Genomic DNA, 16,608 nt, shown 5'->3' with positions numbered 1-16,608 from the left:
CACAGACCACCACCGGATGGTGTTTTGGCAGGAGGTAACTTCATCCTCTATAAAAAACACAAGCCATGTGGCTGCTGTCCACCCAAAAACATGATTGCGAGGTGATGAAAACGCTGCTGTCCAGTGATTTTCAGCTTGCTGGTACGCTCCCAGCAAGGTTCGGAGCGGTGCAAAGGGGGGAATCAATGTCACGACCCGAGGTGGGCTGAAAACAGAGAAAACAGCAGGGGTTAATGACTGAAATTTGTAGCCGATGAAGAGGAATCTTGCCAAAAATGCACCGGATGCAAGGTCGGGTGGGAAGGCTGCTAGACTTACACCACTCTGCTGCTTCACATAGGTCTAGGGCATACTTGTACGGCTAATGTGCCTCCAGATTGTTGGCCACCCTTTGCACATGCATTCAGACTGCATCACTATCCGGCTGCCCACTCCGGGCCGGCCGTCCACTTTTGTCCTATCTCCCACATATATTTCCATATATCATTTTTCTGTTGGGTCGTGGGGATTTTTATCAGGCATTGCCCTACCTCCCCTTGGGCACCTATTTATAGGGCCAGGGGGTACCCACTTCCATCATACTGATTGTACTGAGGGTCTTCTGCTCATGGTAGTCATGGGGGGCTGATCGCCCCCTCTTCACCATATCTTGCATTTGTGGTCTACTGTCTCTCTCTCCCTCCTCTCTCACACTTCCGCACACGCGCACTCTCACATGGTATCAGTTGCTAGGGCACATGGTATCAGCAGCTTAGGCTTTCCATGGCTTGGGACAACGCATCTCCGCATCAAGTTCTCCTCCCAAGATCAGCATAACCAGTGTTTTCATGCAAAATCTGCCAGCATTTTGCAAACAACCAGGCGCACGATGAGATTTGCGTTTTTTGTCACGGAGGATCCCACTCCACCTGTGTTTTTTGCAGACCAGGTCAGCGTTTTTGCATCAGGCTGCTAGCGCTTCACTTCTTGGATCATTTCATTGCAGGAAACCTCCTCTGCTCCATCTGCGTTTTCGGGATCTGCTGCGTTTTTGGATAGTAGTTGCGTTTTTGCAGCAAGAGGGGGCAGCGCCAGCATCAGCATCAGCCCCCTCAGATCTTGCCATTCCCACCGGCCTTGGCATCCGGTGCCTTGCCGGTCTTGTTCCTCTTCAGATCTACAAATTTCAGCCATTGGGGAAGTGACAGTGATTCACCACCCTTTCCTACACCCTCTGCACCGTAGCGTTTTCATCACCTCGCAGATTACGTTTTTGGGTGGACAGTAGCCACATGGATTTTGTTTTTCATAGAGGATGAAGTTACCTCTTGCCAGGACACAATCCGATGGTGGTCCATGCGGTCTCTCAGTGACTGCTGCAGTACACGGTATCTTCGACATTGGCTTGATCATCTACGGGCGTACAATCCTTGGGAGATCCATTCATTCCAGCCATCATTCGGCGGTTGTGCACTCCAAAGGGGGTGGTGTTTATAGGGCGAGGGGGGTACCCACTTCCATCATATTGATTGCATTGAGGGTCTTCTTCTCATGGTAGTCATCGGGTTGATCGTCCCCTCTTCACCATGTCTTGCGTTTGTGGTCTACTGTCTCTCTCCCTCCTCTCTCACGCTTCCGCACACACTCACTCTCACAAAGGCAAGATCTGTAGGGTCCAGAAGCTAAGCGCTGCCCCTCCATGCTGAAAACGTTGATGCTCCCAAAAATGCAGATGGGTTGCAAAAACGCAATTGGAAAAGGCATTTCCGGCGAGGAAAAGGGATCCAAGCCCTAGCGCTAGTTGAGGGAATAACAGATCTGAAGGTTTCCTACAAAAACACACATGGCAAAGCATTCCTTCGCGATGGAAGCTGTCCAAAAGATGGCGCCACCCCCTCTTGCAGGCAAATTAGAAGAAACATTGTTGTTGAAGAAAACGATGGCTGGTCTGATCTTCTTGGGAGAGAAGTTAGAACCTGATGCTGATGTAGCGCTATATCAATGGAGAGCCTGAAGCTTTGATACCATGTGTGCGCGTGTGCGGAAGAGAGAGAGAGAGAGAGAGAGAGAGAGAGAGAGAGAGAGAGAGAGAGAGAGAGAGAGAGAGAGAGAGAGAGAGAGAGAGAGAGAGAGAGAGAGAGAGAGAGAGAGAGAGAGAGAGAGAGAGAGAGAGAGAGAGAGAGAGAGAGAGAGAGAGAGAAAGATTTTTAACGTCTATGTCAGGCCGAAATCGGCCTATGAGACAAATCAAATGTACATTGTGTGTATGTCATCCGTCTATCGGAAAGACAAATGAAACAAAATTGAACTGAATGTAGGTAGTGGAGTATCTGAGGAGGGATGGAGCTCTATCTCTAGGGGTATATGCATGTCTGTATGCTCAAGGTAGTACAATCATGAGAATGCATCAAGCTATCTAGCTCCATCCTGTACTAATGGGGGGATGTAAGATGTGGTACATGGGTGGGTCTGGTGCCAAGGCTACCCGGATGAAAGCTGTCGGGTCAGCCCTCATCTGAGCCACTCGCTCCTCAGTGGCACGGCGCTCCCGGGCTCGGATCTCCTCGATCTGTCGGTGGTGGGAGCTCGCGCCCCTGTAGCCTGTGACTCGTGGTCGTCGTCTAGCTCGGTTCACCTCCGCCTGTAGGAGTGTGACTCCCCTCTGAGTGTCTGGTGAGGGGGGGGCGGAAATCCTCTGAAAGAAGTCTGTGAGCTGCGACTGTCTCCCCTCTGTCTGTGTAGCTGTGTGTGGCTGTAGTAGTGTGTCCCGATGGCTCTGTATCTCTAGTAAGAAACGTCCGAGCTGTCTCTGATCTCGAGATTCCATGATCTCTCGGAGAGTGGGCTGTCCTCTAAATAGGGCCTCATACCTGCCTCTGATCTCAGTGTATGCTCTGCATCTACATACAAAGTGCTCCTCACTCTCCACCTCCTCTGTGCAGGCTCTGCAGATTCGCTCCCCCCTGGGAACACCAGTATGTCTCCCGATCTCAATCTCTAACCTGTGTGAAGCCACTCTCAGCTGACCAATCGCCACGCGTGAGCTATGTGGCATATATGTGTCCATGTAGCGTGGTCTCTGTATGAACCCCCCAGACAATATGGTGAGAAACTGGTCTCTGTAATCTGACATCCTCGTCCCCAAGCTAGGTGCCTCCCAGACTCTCCTAGTGTATAGCTGCCACAGATCCTGTCTCAATACCAAGTTCCTCTCACTGCGAGAGAGGTGAACATATGGTGAGTGGGGGTCGTACTGGAATGGTGGTAGGCTCTCCATGTCAAGACCGTGTCCCTCAAACCATGCTCTGACCTGTGAGTACCATGCTCTCTCATGCCCACTCTCTGATAGCTGTATAGCTGCCTCAAATGCTCTACGGGTAAGTCTGTCAGGAGGTAGCTCTCTCATCCTCTGGATGAAGCAAACTGTTTGGAATAGTGCCTCTACAACCATAGGTGGTGTGGCGAGCTCGGCTCTAATAATGTCGTGTGGCACTGTCTTCTTGCTGCGGAGCAAGCATGAGATCATATATACCTTTGGTCTCTCAAGTTGTGTCCACTGGTCAGCTGTCAATCCTGGTGCCCATACTGCCGCCGAGTACATCAAGGCCGGGGTGACTAAGGTGTCGAAAAGCCACCCCTTCGTGCGGGGCTCCTGAAAGTGTGCCTGGTGGCACCTCCGCTCTAGCATGGCCAGAGCTGCATATCCTTGGGTGAGCCTGTCAACAGCAGCCTGCCTCATAGTGAAGGGTCCTGGTAGGCTGGTGAATGTGATGCCAAGGTAGACATAGGAGGTGACTACATCAACCTGTCCTCCTGCTGCTGTGAAGGTGGCGGCGCTCCTCACTGCACTGGATGTGTGAAAGATCATAACCTTGGTTTTGCCAAGGTTCACAGTCAACCCCCTGTGTGTGCTGAATTCGTCCAAGGCCTCAAGATGGCGTTGCAAGCCCTCGGGTGACTCTGAAATCAACACAATATCATCAGCATATAACATGATGTGGACCGGAGTACCTGCCAAGTCGCTCCCCTCTCCCCCTGCTCGCAGTATGTAGTCGGAGATCTCGTCGATGTATAGCCCAAAGAGTGTCGGGGAGAGTGGGCATCCTTGCTTAACACCAATGGTGATAGCAATGGTCTCTGAAAAACCGCCTGGGCAACGAACCCGACCCGTCACCCTCTCATAGAGAGCATATATGGCCCAAATCATCTCTGTTGGTACCCCAATGCTGTGAAGGCGCTGGAAGAGTCTCTCGCGTGGGACTGTGTCAAAGGCCTTGCGGAAGTCCACAAAGCAGCAGTAAAGCCTCTTCTTCCGCGCCTTTGCCCCATCAATGAGGCAGCGCAGAACGAAGATGTGGTCAATGGTGGAGAAAGCTCGTCTGAAACCTGCCTGGCCTGGAGCTCGTAAACCCTCGATCTCTGCGTAGCAGCTGAGCTGTGCCTCAAGTACTGCTCCATATAGCTTGGCCATCGTGTGGCCAATCATGATAGTCCTGTAGTTCCCTGGGTCCAGGGTGTCGCCAGATTTGTGGATAGGCACTATGGTGTGCTGTGTCCACTCCTCTGGGAAGCCCTCCCCTATAGCCCGGTTGAAGACATGTGCAATCAACGGGGCTATAGTGGAGGCCGCATAAATGATGTGCTCACTCTGTAATCCAGTATGGTCAGCTGATCGTCTGTGCTGCATGCGGCGTATGTCCCTCTCTACCATCTCTGCTGTAAAGGAGGAGGAGCATGTGGGGCGAGGCTCGTGTGGTTGTGGAATAGGAGGCTGCCCTGGCACTTCATAAAGTCGCTTTGCATAATCATGCCATATCTGTGGATCCTCAATAGCTGTAGTCGGACGTGGCTCGCGCAGGGTGCGCCATGCCGTCGCGCTATCCATGCTCATGAATAGGCAGTAAAGCTCAAGCTCCTGTGCCTCTTCGAATGCTCGCCGCTTTTGGCGTGTCAGCGTCTTCATATGCCGTCTGGCCTCTCTCTCTGTGACCTCTCCTAAGGCTCGCCGTGCATGGAGGCGTCGGTATAGCTCTCTGCAGTCATCATCATACCAGCGGTTCTGAGGCATAGCCTCGGGGGGGGGGAGTGCGTCCTGTGTGAGTGGTGTGTGGAAAAGAGCTAATAGGTGAAGTGTGGAGAACGGAAGAGATATGTGATGTGAGAACTGAGAGTGGTGTGGATGGGTGGAGGAGACATAGGCCATGTTCGACCTTGGCCGAGTAAATAGAGGCTAACTCATGTGTGAAATGGATGGTGGTGTGTGGAGTGTGTGTTGTGGAGCTGTGTGTGATGGTATCTCCGGTGATGGAGAAAGAGAGGTATGTGTGATCGGCTCCGATGGGTATTGGTGGAATGGTTAAGGATGTGATAAGGTGTGTAGCCTCCCTGGGTCCCAGAATATAGTCGACTGTACTCCCCCCTCCTTCTGCAACTCCATGTGGCATACAAGTCAAGCCCCCTGAGGTGGGCCACTGGACCATCCCGTTATAAATAACGAGACGGTGCTGGGAGCCAAGTCGAAGTAGATGTCGTCCGTAAGCTTTGACTGGAGCTCTGTCTGCTGTGTCTCTCATAGTAGCCTCCTTATCTAGAGTGTGTAGTGTCTCTGGGTCCTCATGGTCATATGTCTCACACTGCTCACTGCGTGTACGAGCATTGAAGTCTCCCATAAGGAAGACTTCACCCAGTGTGGAGTACTCCATAATCTCCTCCGTGAGGCATGCGTACGGTGACTCCTGCTCAATAGGGGCGAATCTAGAGCCTGTGGGAGCAAAGTAGCAAAGGGCAATGTAGACGATCCTGTCTCGTGAGAGCTTGAGGCGAATCCACATGTAGCGGGCCTGTGGGTCCCGGGCAACAATCTGTAGTCTGCTGTGAAGCCCCTGTCTAAAGAGTATGGCCACTCCTCCTGAGCCGCGAGTGGTGTGCTGGCGCATACATCCTTGATGTAGAGACTCCCACTGGAATCCATGTATCCGTGGTAACCCTCTCTCCGGGCTCTCGTGTGTCTCTGTAAGTAGAATGATGTCTCGACCTCTCATCACCTCCTCAAGTCTCTCTGGGTGTGTCCATAGGTCTCCATTGCAATTCCAAACCGTGACATGAATCTCCTCGTGTGTCCCACAGGCCGCGAGTCCCTATGCGATGGTCTTGCCATCAATGATAACCCTACCATCTCGATATACTGCCTTCTTCCCTTCTTTGCGGGCTTGGTGGACTCGAGGCATGCACGCGCGACGGTGATCTTGTTGCATCTTTGTGAGGTCATCATCAAGATAAATCGGGGGGCCGTCTATCCCTCTCAAGATGACCCTCTTTCGGAGGAAGGAAGTTCGAGACTCCTCGGAGGCGAATTGGAGGATGAGAGCTCTTTTCTTTGGATCTTTGCCAGCTCTCCAAACTTTGGAGAAAGGGATCTCTTCTTCCTTGTATCCCACTTTCTTGCATAAAGCTTTCCCATCGCTTTCGGGTGTAGACCCTTCTTCTTCTTTGATGCCGGTCACTCGCACATTGAGACGGCGAGCTTGTCGCATCTTCTCCTCTTCGATGGTTGTGTGTACGATGAGTACCTCATCTTTTTGGGCTTCCTCTCTTGCTACCTTCTTGATGTTCTTTTTGACCACTTCGACCCATCCTTCTTTGGTGGCCTCTAATTTGTCCTCAATGCTTGCGGTGAGGGCTTTGGTGATCTCCTCCTTGAGGGCTTCCTTAGCCTCCCCTTTAATCTCTCCTTCCTCGGGGGTGAGGGATGTGAGGGAAGCATGAAGGAGATCGATTTGTGCCTTCATCTCTTCTTGCTCTTTCCTCCATCTCTCCCTCTCCTTCTCGTTCTCCCGTTCCCTTCTCTCCTTCTCCTCTTTGAGATTTTGGATTTCCGCTCTCATGTCCTCCTTCTCCTCCTTCCATATTTCTCTCTCCATCCGCCATTCCTTCATGTCCTTCTCCAATTGTGCAAGCCTCTTATTCGTGAGCATGAAGGACGTTGTCTTCGTTGTCGGTGTCGGCGTCTTGATGATGGGGGAAGACATGGTTGGCTTCGTAGCTACCCTCTCTTCATATTGTGAAGAAGAGGGGAGAAGGGGAAGAGAACACTCAGCTTGTGTGTATGCAGGGGGCAGCGGGCAGGGGATGGGGATGGGGTGTGTGTGTTCAGTGGATGGGCTGGTCGTCTTGGCGTGCAGGGAGCAGCGCACAGGGGGGGGGGGCAGCGCGCAGGAGGGAGCAGCACACAAGGGTGGGGCAGCGCGCAGGGGAGGCAGCGCGCAGGAGGGAGCCACGCGCAGGGGGAGCAGCGCGCAGGGGAAGCAGCGCGCAGAAGAGAGAGAGAGAGAGGAGAGAGAGAGAGAGAGAGAGAGAGAGAGAGAGAGAGAGAGAGAGAGAGAGAGAGAGAGAGAGAGAGAGAGAGAGAGAGAGAGAGAGAGAGAGAGAGAGAGAGAGAGAATAGACCACAAATGCAAGATATGGTGAAGAGGGGGCGATCAGTCCCCCATGACTACCATGAGCAGAAGACCCTTTACACAATAACCAGATGATGGAAGTGGGTACCCCCCTAGCCCCATAAATAGGTGCCCAAGGGGAGGTAGGGCAATGCTAGATAAAATCCCCCACGACCCAACAAGAAAATAAATATATATGAGGGTGGCCGGCCCCAATCTCGGGCGGTCGGACCAGGTACAACCTAGGCTATGGGTGGCCATGCCGGAGACATACTAGCCGTACAAGTATGCCCCAGACCTATGTGAAGTAGCAGAGTGGTGTAAGTCTAACAAATACGTCGGGGCGTAGAACTCCGCCGTGCCGTGTCCACTCTCTCTCTCTCTCTCTCTCGCGTCAATGTTCAGTGATATTGCAGTTTCTATTCGTGTGTTGCTATTGATTTCTCGCTTGGAGTGTCCAAGCGTGTAACACCATTGCTTGTTACTGGAACTGAGATTGTTCCTGCTGACTTTGGCTATAGCGTTCTCTACGATCATGTTGTGAAAAGTGAGTGTTATTTGAAGATCGGTCACCTGGAAGAAATCTCCTTGTAGGGTGCCAATTGTCGCTTAGACGTTCCACATAGGCGATTGCAATATCCAAGGTTGTAGGATTATACTTGTGAACAATGTCCTTTAGGGTTGGCTCAAGCCCATCTATGAAACTATGTGGTTTGTCAAAGGGGTTAAGATTCTCTATCTTTAGAGTTTATTTCTGAAATTCTGTGATACGCGGCCAAGGAACCAGGGTGGCTTAGGCGGCGGAGAGAGGACCGGGCATGAAAATCCGCATTGTCAGGTTCAAATGCTTTGCGAATAGCGCTCCGGAATTTGTCCCAAGAAGGTTTGTGTTTGCCATCAGCAACCCATTGTTGCCACCTCAAAAATGCTAACTTTTAACTGAGAACTAGCAAGTGCAACCTTTTTGCTCTCTACTAAATCCGTATTGGATAAGTAGACTTCCATTTTGAACAACCATTGGTCCAACACAAGCTTGTCCTGGTGACATTATATGGCTTGGGCAATCTAACATCCAATTTCTTCTTTTGTGGAGCATTAAAAATTTTATAGAGAAGTTGAAGTTCATGATAGTCTGCCTTTGTCACGAACTGTTGGTGTGTCATAAACTGTTGACGTGTTAAGCTACTGAAGAGCCGACGGGTTAGAACTCCCCGAGCCTAACCGTAGCCGACTTGTAGATCCCGGCCGAGGGGCATAAGCCCTAGAAGAAGTAGAAGAAGAAGACGACTATTCTGAACTTATGAAGGTATATATATATATATAGAAGTTTTCACCAACTTACAAATTCTCGCCGAGTGGGCCAAACATTAAACGAGTTCCCAATTATCAAAAGTCCTTTCAACTCATGGGACCGCGTCTGATGGGGCCTAGTAATAAAACAGGACCCACACACACACACAAGAAGACAACTTGCGTAGTAGTTGATAACGTGGCACGATTGTACGAATTCTCTGCAATTTATGTTGACCTGTTGATGTGGCACTTAGAATTTACGCTGACGTGTTGATATGGCAATTGTACGGACGCCTGCGTTTTGCGCTCTGGGTGTTGACGTGGCATTTGTACGGATTTTTGTTGTCAGCTTTTTGACCAGATGCTTTTGAGTTAGTTGCTTTTCATGTAAACTGCATTTTGGGCCAAGGGCCTCCAATATGACTTGAGGGCTCACTCTCTGGCATTCCACCACGTGGAAGGTCTTGAGGAGTGCCGCCCGAGTTGTAACGCGTTGAAGCAATATAAAGAAATACCGAATAGGGCACTAGGGTTTGGGGCCAATGCTCTCTTGGGGTGGAACTCCGTCTCTTTACGTCTCGTGTGTCATGCATCTCTTTCAATTCAGTCGTTATTGAAGTGCTTAAAAGTTTGTTTTGTTTGTTCTTTTGCATTGGCACATGGTGCCCTCCCATTAGAGTGGTATGAGAGCTCCAGTCGCGTGCTTTCAGATGTTTTGGATTCTGTAGAGTATGTGCAGTTTCGTCTCGACGAACTTCGCGAGTTGCGACATTCTTTTGCGACATCCTCAGCAGATGTCACAAAGTGATGATGTGGCTTGACCAACTGGAAGAGAATTGGTCCAGTGGACAAGAGAAATTGAGCCGACCAACTTGAAGAACTTACGAGCACCGGCTATGGCACCGATAGACCGCATGGACCACCACCGGATGGTGTCCTGTCAGTAGGTAGGGTAATCCAAGTTGAGGGGAAAGCCAGATTTAACAGTCTGCCCTGTGAAGGGCCTCTGAGAAGAGGTGTGATCAGACCAAGCTGTCCGCAACATAATTATCCTGTAGAAGTAGGGAAGCCAGACTGAGCATTCTATGCTGTGAAGATCCTTTGAGAAGAGGAAAGACCAGACTAATGCGTTTGCACTGTCTTGCATGTTTCTCCTGCCTCCAATCCTCCGGTGTCAACCAAAACAAAATCCACGCCAACAACGCCACCAAAATGCATCTCGGTGTGCCTCTCAAGGTAAATGAGGTGGGAGGGTTACCGAGGGTGAGTGTAAGGAACTCTGAAGGTAGCAATCCAAATGATCAGGAGTGTAGAAGAGCAACTGCACTACCATCCAAGCCAAGCTCCAGGTGACTCCGGATGTATTGCGTAATGCTTGATCTCCTGCATCCCGCGGGTAAACTCTCCAAGAGAGTCTAAAGAACTGAAGTCCCACTCCAGTCTGTAGATCCAAGCAATGAACCTGTCCAGGAAGAGATCCAAGATCCTCTCCCTAAGTCCATGTAGATGCTCCTGTGTAAGCAAGAGATCTGACGTGTTGAGGTCAAGTGGTAAGTGTCTGTCCACCCAAGATGGTGGTGTCTTCTCTGGGAATGTCAGAATCCCATATGCCATGAGCATGGCCATATCTCGTGTGAACCCCTTTGATGAGGGCATAGGTGTTTCCATAGCAAACCATAAGTCACCACCCCCTTTGGAGTGCGCAACCGCCGAATGATGGCTGGAATGAATGGATCTCCCAAGGATCGTACGCCTGTAGATGATCAAGCCGATGTAAAAACTACCGTGTACTGCAGCAGTCATTGAGAGACTGCATGGACCACCACCGGATGTTGTCCTTGCAGGAGGTAACTTCATCCTTCGTGGAAAACACAAACCATGTGGCTGCTGTCCACCCAAAAACGCAACTGCGAGGTGATGAAAACGCTGCTGTCCAGTGATTTTCAGCGTGCTCGTACGCTCCCGGCACGGTCCAGAGCGATGCAGGTGGAGAGGGTTAGAGAGGGTAGAGATAGAGTCCTGCTGTCTTGCTGTCCTGAAAATGCTGGCAGTCCATCCCCAAAAATGCAGGTGCTTCTGTCCAAAGAAAACGCAGATGTGCTGGCTGAAAACGCGGGTAGCGGGAGGGGTGTTCCAACGAGGAAACAACCTGAGAAGGCTAGCGCTTGTAGCCAGAAGGTGATCGCCATGTGAATATGCAGAAAACTTAGGTGGAGAGGGGTCCTCCGCTACAGAAAACTCAACATCCTGTCACTTGCTTGGCTGATGCAAAAGATGCTGGTAGATCTTATATGGGAGAGAAACCTGATGCAGAGATGCGCCTTGGACATGAAAAGCGTGAAGCTCTGATACCATGTGAGTGCGCATGTGCGGAAGCGTGAGAGAGGAGCAAGAGAACCTCAATACAACAGATGTGTGTCTGTGGGTACCCCACTGGCATCGTATATAGGTGCCCATGGGGAGGTAGGGCAATGCAGAGAAAAATGCCTCACGACCCAACAAGAAAAAGAAATATAGGGCACCCAACATAAGTGGGTGGCCGGACAGTGCAGTCTAAATGCATATGCAAAGGATGGCCAGCCCGGAGGCACACTAGTCGTGCATGTATGCCCTAGACCTGTGAAGCAGTAGAGTGGTGTAAATCTAACACTGAACCCTAAGAAGAAGACAACAAAAGAAGTCTTCACCAACTTATGGGACCTCGTCCAATGGGGGCCCAAGTCACTAGAAGTGAGGCTGACACACACACACACACACACACACACACACACACACACACACACACACACACACAAACTCCCCCGAGTAAAAGGATGATGATGTGGCAGTTGTACGAACGTCTCGCAATTTGCACCGACATGCGGACGTGGCAGCTGTACGGATTTTCGCAAAACGCGCTGACAGCTTTTGGCGCTAGTGATTTTGGGACCAGATGCTTTTGAGTTTGTAGCTTTTCATGTAACTGCTTTTAGAGGGCTCATTCTCTGGCAGAGGATGGAGTATTGGCGATGTATTGAGTTCAAGCAATATAAAGAAATATCGAAAGGAGCGCCAAGGTTTGGGGCCAGTACTCTCTTGAGGTGGAACTGCCGCACTCCCTGTCTTGTGTGTCGTGCACTCTCTATCTCTTTCACTTTAGTTGTTATTTGAAGTGCTTAAAGTTGTTCAGTCTGTTCTTTTCCGTTGGGACGTGGTGCTCGTCCCCGTGACAGTGGTATTAGAGCTTCAGGCGTGTGCTTTTGTGAAAGCATACCGGTTCTACCAAAGAGCAGACAGAGCAATCCAATGCTTCGAAATTTCTAGAAAGAATCTTTGTGTCCCGATCTCGGACTTATTAGCCACTGCCACCCTTACTCCATTGCGCATTGGGCGTGCTCTCGTCTTCCTCGCTCTGTCTTATACGACATAAGTCATAAAGATCACTTGCAAGATCAAAGATTTTCGAGCTACTCTTTTTTTCTCAGAGGCAGCGCCATGCAGTGGAGGAAGTGTATAGCTACCAAGCCGCACGCTCCAGGGACTTGGCAAGCTTTCAAGAAAATTTTTACTCGAAGCTACATGCTTCAGACATCTCCCTTTGGAGTGCAACTTCTAGCAGAGTGAGGTATCATGTAATGCTTGCCACAGAAACCCTAGCAGATTACGACTTGAAATTTTGGACATCTCGCAATAGGTGTCTCTCCTCAAGCTGATCACCTTGGAGGTCCAGTGATATCGCTATGTCTTGGGACTACCATCATCGCTACATGAACACTGGCTGTCGAGATGTTTCAACTATACGAGAGCTTATGGACTGTGGTCAGCTATAACCTTATGGAAGAAATCTAATCCTAATTTTGGTGCAGGTTTCAGGACGGAAGCCCTGTCAACTTTCTAGCTCGACTGATGTCGAGAATGTCTTTTCAGTTTGAATTAGTAGTTTTCTGAATTTTGTTTGAGAACTTGTTTGGTGATTTTGTTTGGAATTTGTTTGAAATGGATGGTATCTATTTTGAACCTTTCTTGGTGCCGATTCGAATTGTTCGACTCGTGTTTCAATACTGGTCTCATTGCTTGGTGATTTACTCCTGGTTTGAGTAGTGGGAAATGCTGTTTTGGTATTGTCTGAACCGTGGAACGACGTAGACCAGATGTCTGGGGAGCGTTTTGTTATATGCTTGAAAACCTCGGAACGACGTAGACGAGATATCTGGGGAGCGTTCTGTTGTATGCTGGAAAACCTCCGAACGACGCAGACGGGATGTTTGGGGAGCGTTTGGTCGTATGCTTGAACTTGCAAGCGACGTAGGTTGCGGTATGGGAGCGTTTGGTTATATTAGTCCTTTAAACTCATGGCCTGGACTCACGAGCACATCGTCTAAGAATCTCGTCCTTCCCTAGCTTGTAGAGAGTACCTTCAATCAGAGAATAAGGTTCACATTCCTTTAGTAGCTTTTGAGCTATATCCTTACGAAGCTCCTTGGATAGAAAACCATTAACTAAAAATTTTACAATCTTCTCACTCTATTCAGGCATGGTCTCGACTAGGAATAGGGAAGTATCGGGCAATTTATCATTGATTCCAGTGGGGGCTTCACCATTGGGTATGCATGTAAGGTTCCCACCTTTCTAGCTGCAAGGAAATGAACTCAAAGCTTTAGGAGAAAGCATTGGACGTACAAACAGGTAAAATATTCTCTTGAAAGCAATTAAAATTGGTATTTTGAAAACCTTAAGCACAACACTCTCAGAATTTTTAGCGGGGGGAGTGACGAGGTAGTTGTTGAGTAGCTTCATACCGCAGACCGTCTATCTTGGGGAGTGTTTAGCGGCGCTGTTGCTTGTGTCTTGTAACATGCATATGTGAGCATTTGTGTTGCATTGTGATGTGCCAACCACTGAATACTCCTTATTGGATGAGATTTTTCTAGGAAACCAACGACCCAGGATATCAAGAGCTCGAATCTGGAATGAGACTCCTTATTGGATGAGATTTTTCTGGAAAGCCAACGACCCAAGATATCAAGAGCTCCAATTTGGAATGAGATAGGTTATTGTTCCTCGGAATGTCCCTCGAAACGATCGTCGGAAATTTTTGAGTTAACTTGAGTTGTTTCGTCTGAGTTACGACCAATCGATATTGTACTATTGGACACTGACGAGGTTAGTGGGGATGTCGTGGTATTTAGTCAATACTATGCATGATGGAGCTGATGGTTATATTGTCTTGTGGGTGACTACCATGGGTCTATACCTTGCACTTTCCTTTAAGGGTGAATCTAGGACTCATCTAGGTATATATGTTTTGCAGATATGCTGTAATCGCGGACGATTACTTTCTACCAAGAAGGGAGGTTGTCACAAAACTGCTGAGCTTGAACCCTAAGAAGAAGCAACATAAGAAGTCTTTACCAACTTACGGGACCTCGTCCGATGGGGGCCGAAGTCACTAGAAGTAATTCTGACACACATACACACTCAAACTCTCGTGCATAAAAAGATGATGACCCTGTAGCTGTACGGACGCCCGCAATTTGCGCTGGCATGCTCACGTGGCAGCTGTACAGATTTCTGCAAAATGTGCTAGTAACTTTTGGCGCTAGTGATTTTGGGACGAGATGCTTTTGAGTTTGAAGCTTTTCATGTAATTGCTTTTCATAGGCCAAGGACTCATTCTCTAGCACGCTTCAGTGTGAAGGTGTAGAGGATGGAGTACCGGTGATGTATTGAGTTCAAGCAATATAAAGAAATACCGAAAGGGGCGCCAAGGTTTGGGGCCAATGTTTTCTCGGGGTGGAACTCCGCCACTCCCCGTCTCGTGTGTCGTGCACTCTCTATCTCTTTCAGTTCAGTTGTTATTTGAAGTGCTTAAAGTTGTCCAGTCTGTTCTTTTCCGTTGGCACGTGGTGCCCGTCCCCATGACAATGGACCACCTTTCTAGGGAGAGTGAATCTGAGGTAGGCCAAACGAACGCATCGGATCAATGCGCCTATGACCTTGACACGGAAACCCTAACCTTAAAACCCGTCGTGGGGGAAAAGGGGGGGGGGGGGGGGTCTACCCGTTTTTGGGCAGCCTCCCAGCCTTCCACACCCCCTGTAGTCTTTGCTAGATCCCATGATCCTCAGGGCATTCCTACCTTTGCTGGGAGGAGATCTATACTTGCCGTTTTCGTGCTTGCTCAATGGTTTCCCAGTTGTTGCCAGAGGTCTCATGTGCACGAGCAGTTGGCAGTGTCAGTAGTAGTCGGAGATGTGTGTACCTCGGGTCTATCCATTGGGCATGTCAGTTCTATGTCAGACCACCCTTGGTCACTTGTATGAGTAGCTTGTTATCAGCATGGAGAGCTTTTCACAGATCTCTCTCTCTCTCTCTCTCTCATTCTCTGATGTCCTGTCTCTTTATCCTCAATGATCTCTCTTCTCCACAGGTGCCTTGTTCTTGTATGTGGCATTGCAGGTGTTCTAGATCGGAGTCGAGGTGTCCACCGGATTCTTGTCTTCATTGCATCTTCCGCTGCCACCTTTGACATCATGATGTGTCAGCTGTTTGATAAGACTTTTTGGATGCCAGCTTTTTGGGCATCTTTATTAGCAGTTGCTTTAGAGAAGAGCACTAGCTTTTTGTATTTGCTGCTTTTGGGCGAAGTGCCTATAAGATCGTGCCTAGTGTGCCCCACTTAATAAATTAGTGGTCGGTTGCACATTCCAGAGTGACTCCTCCGCAGTTATACTTTGTAACTTATCAATATGAAAGAAGTTATACTTTGTGACTTATTAATATGAAAGAAGTATTGAAAGGGCCGCTAGATTTTGGCACCAATGCTTTTGATAGTGGAACTCGCCACTTCGTGTCTGTATTCATTGAATTTATGGAATTTGTATATTTATTGGCTTTACTAAAAGAAGACAAAGCACAACTTTGAAAGGCTCCTAAAACAAAAAAGATGCCTTTTTACTATTTAAAAGTTTCTTTTGTGAAAGTTTGGCTTGAGCCTTGAATTAAATGTGGCTTGTTTGCTGTTAACTTTATTGTAAAGCTCCATCATTTGTATTTACTGTAATGATACACCTATTAACTTTTTTGATGCAGTTGTTGAAGTTTAGATGAGTTTGACTTTTTTCTTTTTCCACTTTAAGTGTGAATGGATTTCATTTCATAGATTTTTACATTCATTCAACTCTTTTTCCCCTCCTCGAAATTTGAAACATGTTAAAACAATCAGGACCATAAAAACATGTGTTATTGTTGTTGAGCTTCATTTGTAATGCTAGGAATAATCTTGCTTTTAGTAAATGTCATGGTAGGTTTCTAAGTAATGAAGGTTTTAATGATCTTATTTTTGTTATGTAGGCGGCCTTTGCCACTGGCACCATATATACTTAAATGTGAACAGGAACCATTAAGTGCTCGGTATGTAATACTTGACGCTATTTGGGTGAAGCAACATTGAATTTAAGTGTGTGATCAAGCACATGGTTGACATGGGCTGCACATGATAGCGTGATAAGTTTGTTAATTGAACATTGATATTTGTTGCGTGCCAATGATAAAATCTTTTCACCATTTTCCAAGGTTTCTGTACGTTATTGATGGATAAAATATCTTATTCTATCCTAAAGTATCTTGTTTTTTTCTTTTTGAATTGTTTGTGCTTTGACTTTTCCATTACTACTTGTTGGGACTATTGCACTCTATGCAAGGATTATAAGGTATCTTTTGCAACTACAGACTTTGCCTACCGCGTAAATAAAAGATAAGTTAGTATATGTATCAAGGGTGAATAGATGAAGTTTGTCCGGCTTAGAAATACTACTATAGTTCTAGCTGTTTGTATAGATAGCATTGCGCATATGAACAAGTTTTCCATCAAGAGGTGGTTGCCCAGATTTTTTGCTTGCCTGGCTTGTTCAAGATTTGA

At 48.3% G+C, this 16,608-nt stretch overlaps 1 protein-coding gene across 1 annotated transcript in view; it reads left to right on the top strand.

Annotated features, from left to right (window-relative positions):
- Positions 1-16,608, top strand: part of CCT (RNA polymerase II transcription mediator) — a 77,780-nt gene that overhangs the window by 20,432 nt on the left and 40,740 nt on the right. Inside the window, exon 2 of the mRNA XM_086518564.1 lies at positions 16,041-16,100. Coding sequence (XP_086374690.1) covers positions 16,041-16,100 — 60 coding nt within the window. The remainder of the gene's footprint in view (positions 1-16,040; positions 16,101-16,608) is intronic.

This window comes from Adiantum capillus-veneris, chromosome 8 (assembly GCF_014529385.1).
Source record: "Adiantum capillus-veneris isolate H3 chromosome 8, ASM1452938v2, whole genome shotgun sequence".
NCBI lineage: Eukaryota > Viridiplantae > Streptophyta > Polypodiopsida > Polypodiales > Pteridaceae > Adiantum > Adiantum capillus-veneris.
The sequence above is the reverse complement of the archived record's forward strand: the minus strand, read 5'-3'. Positions and strand labels throughout refer to the sequence as shown.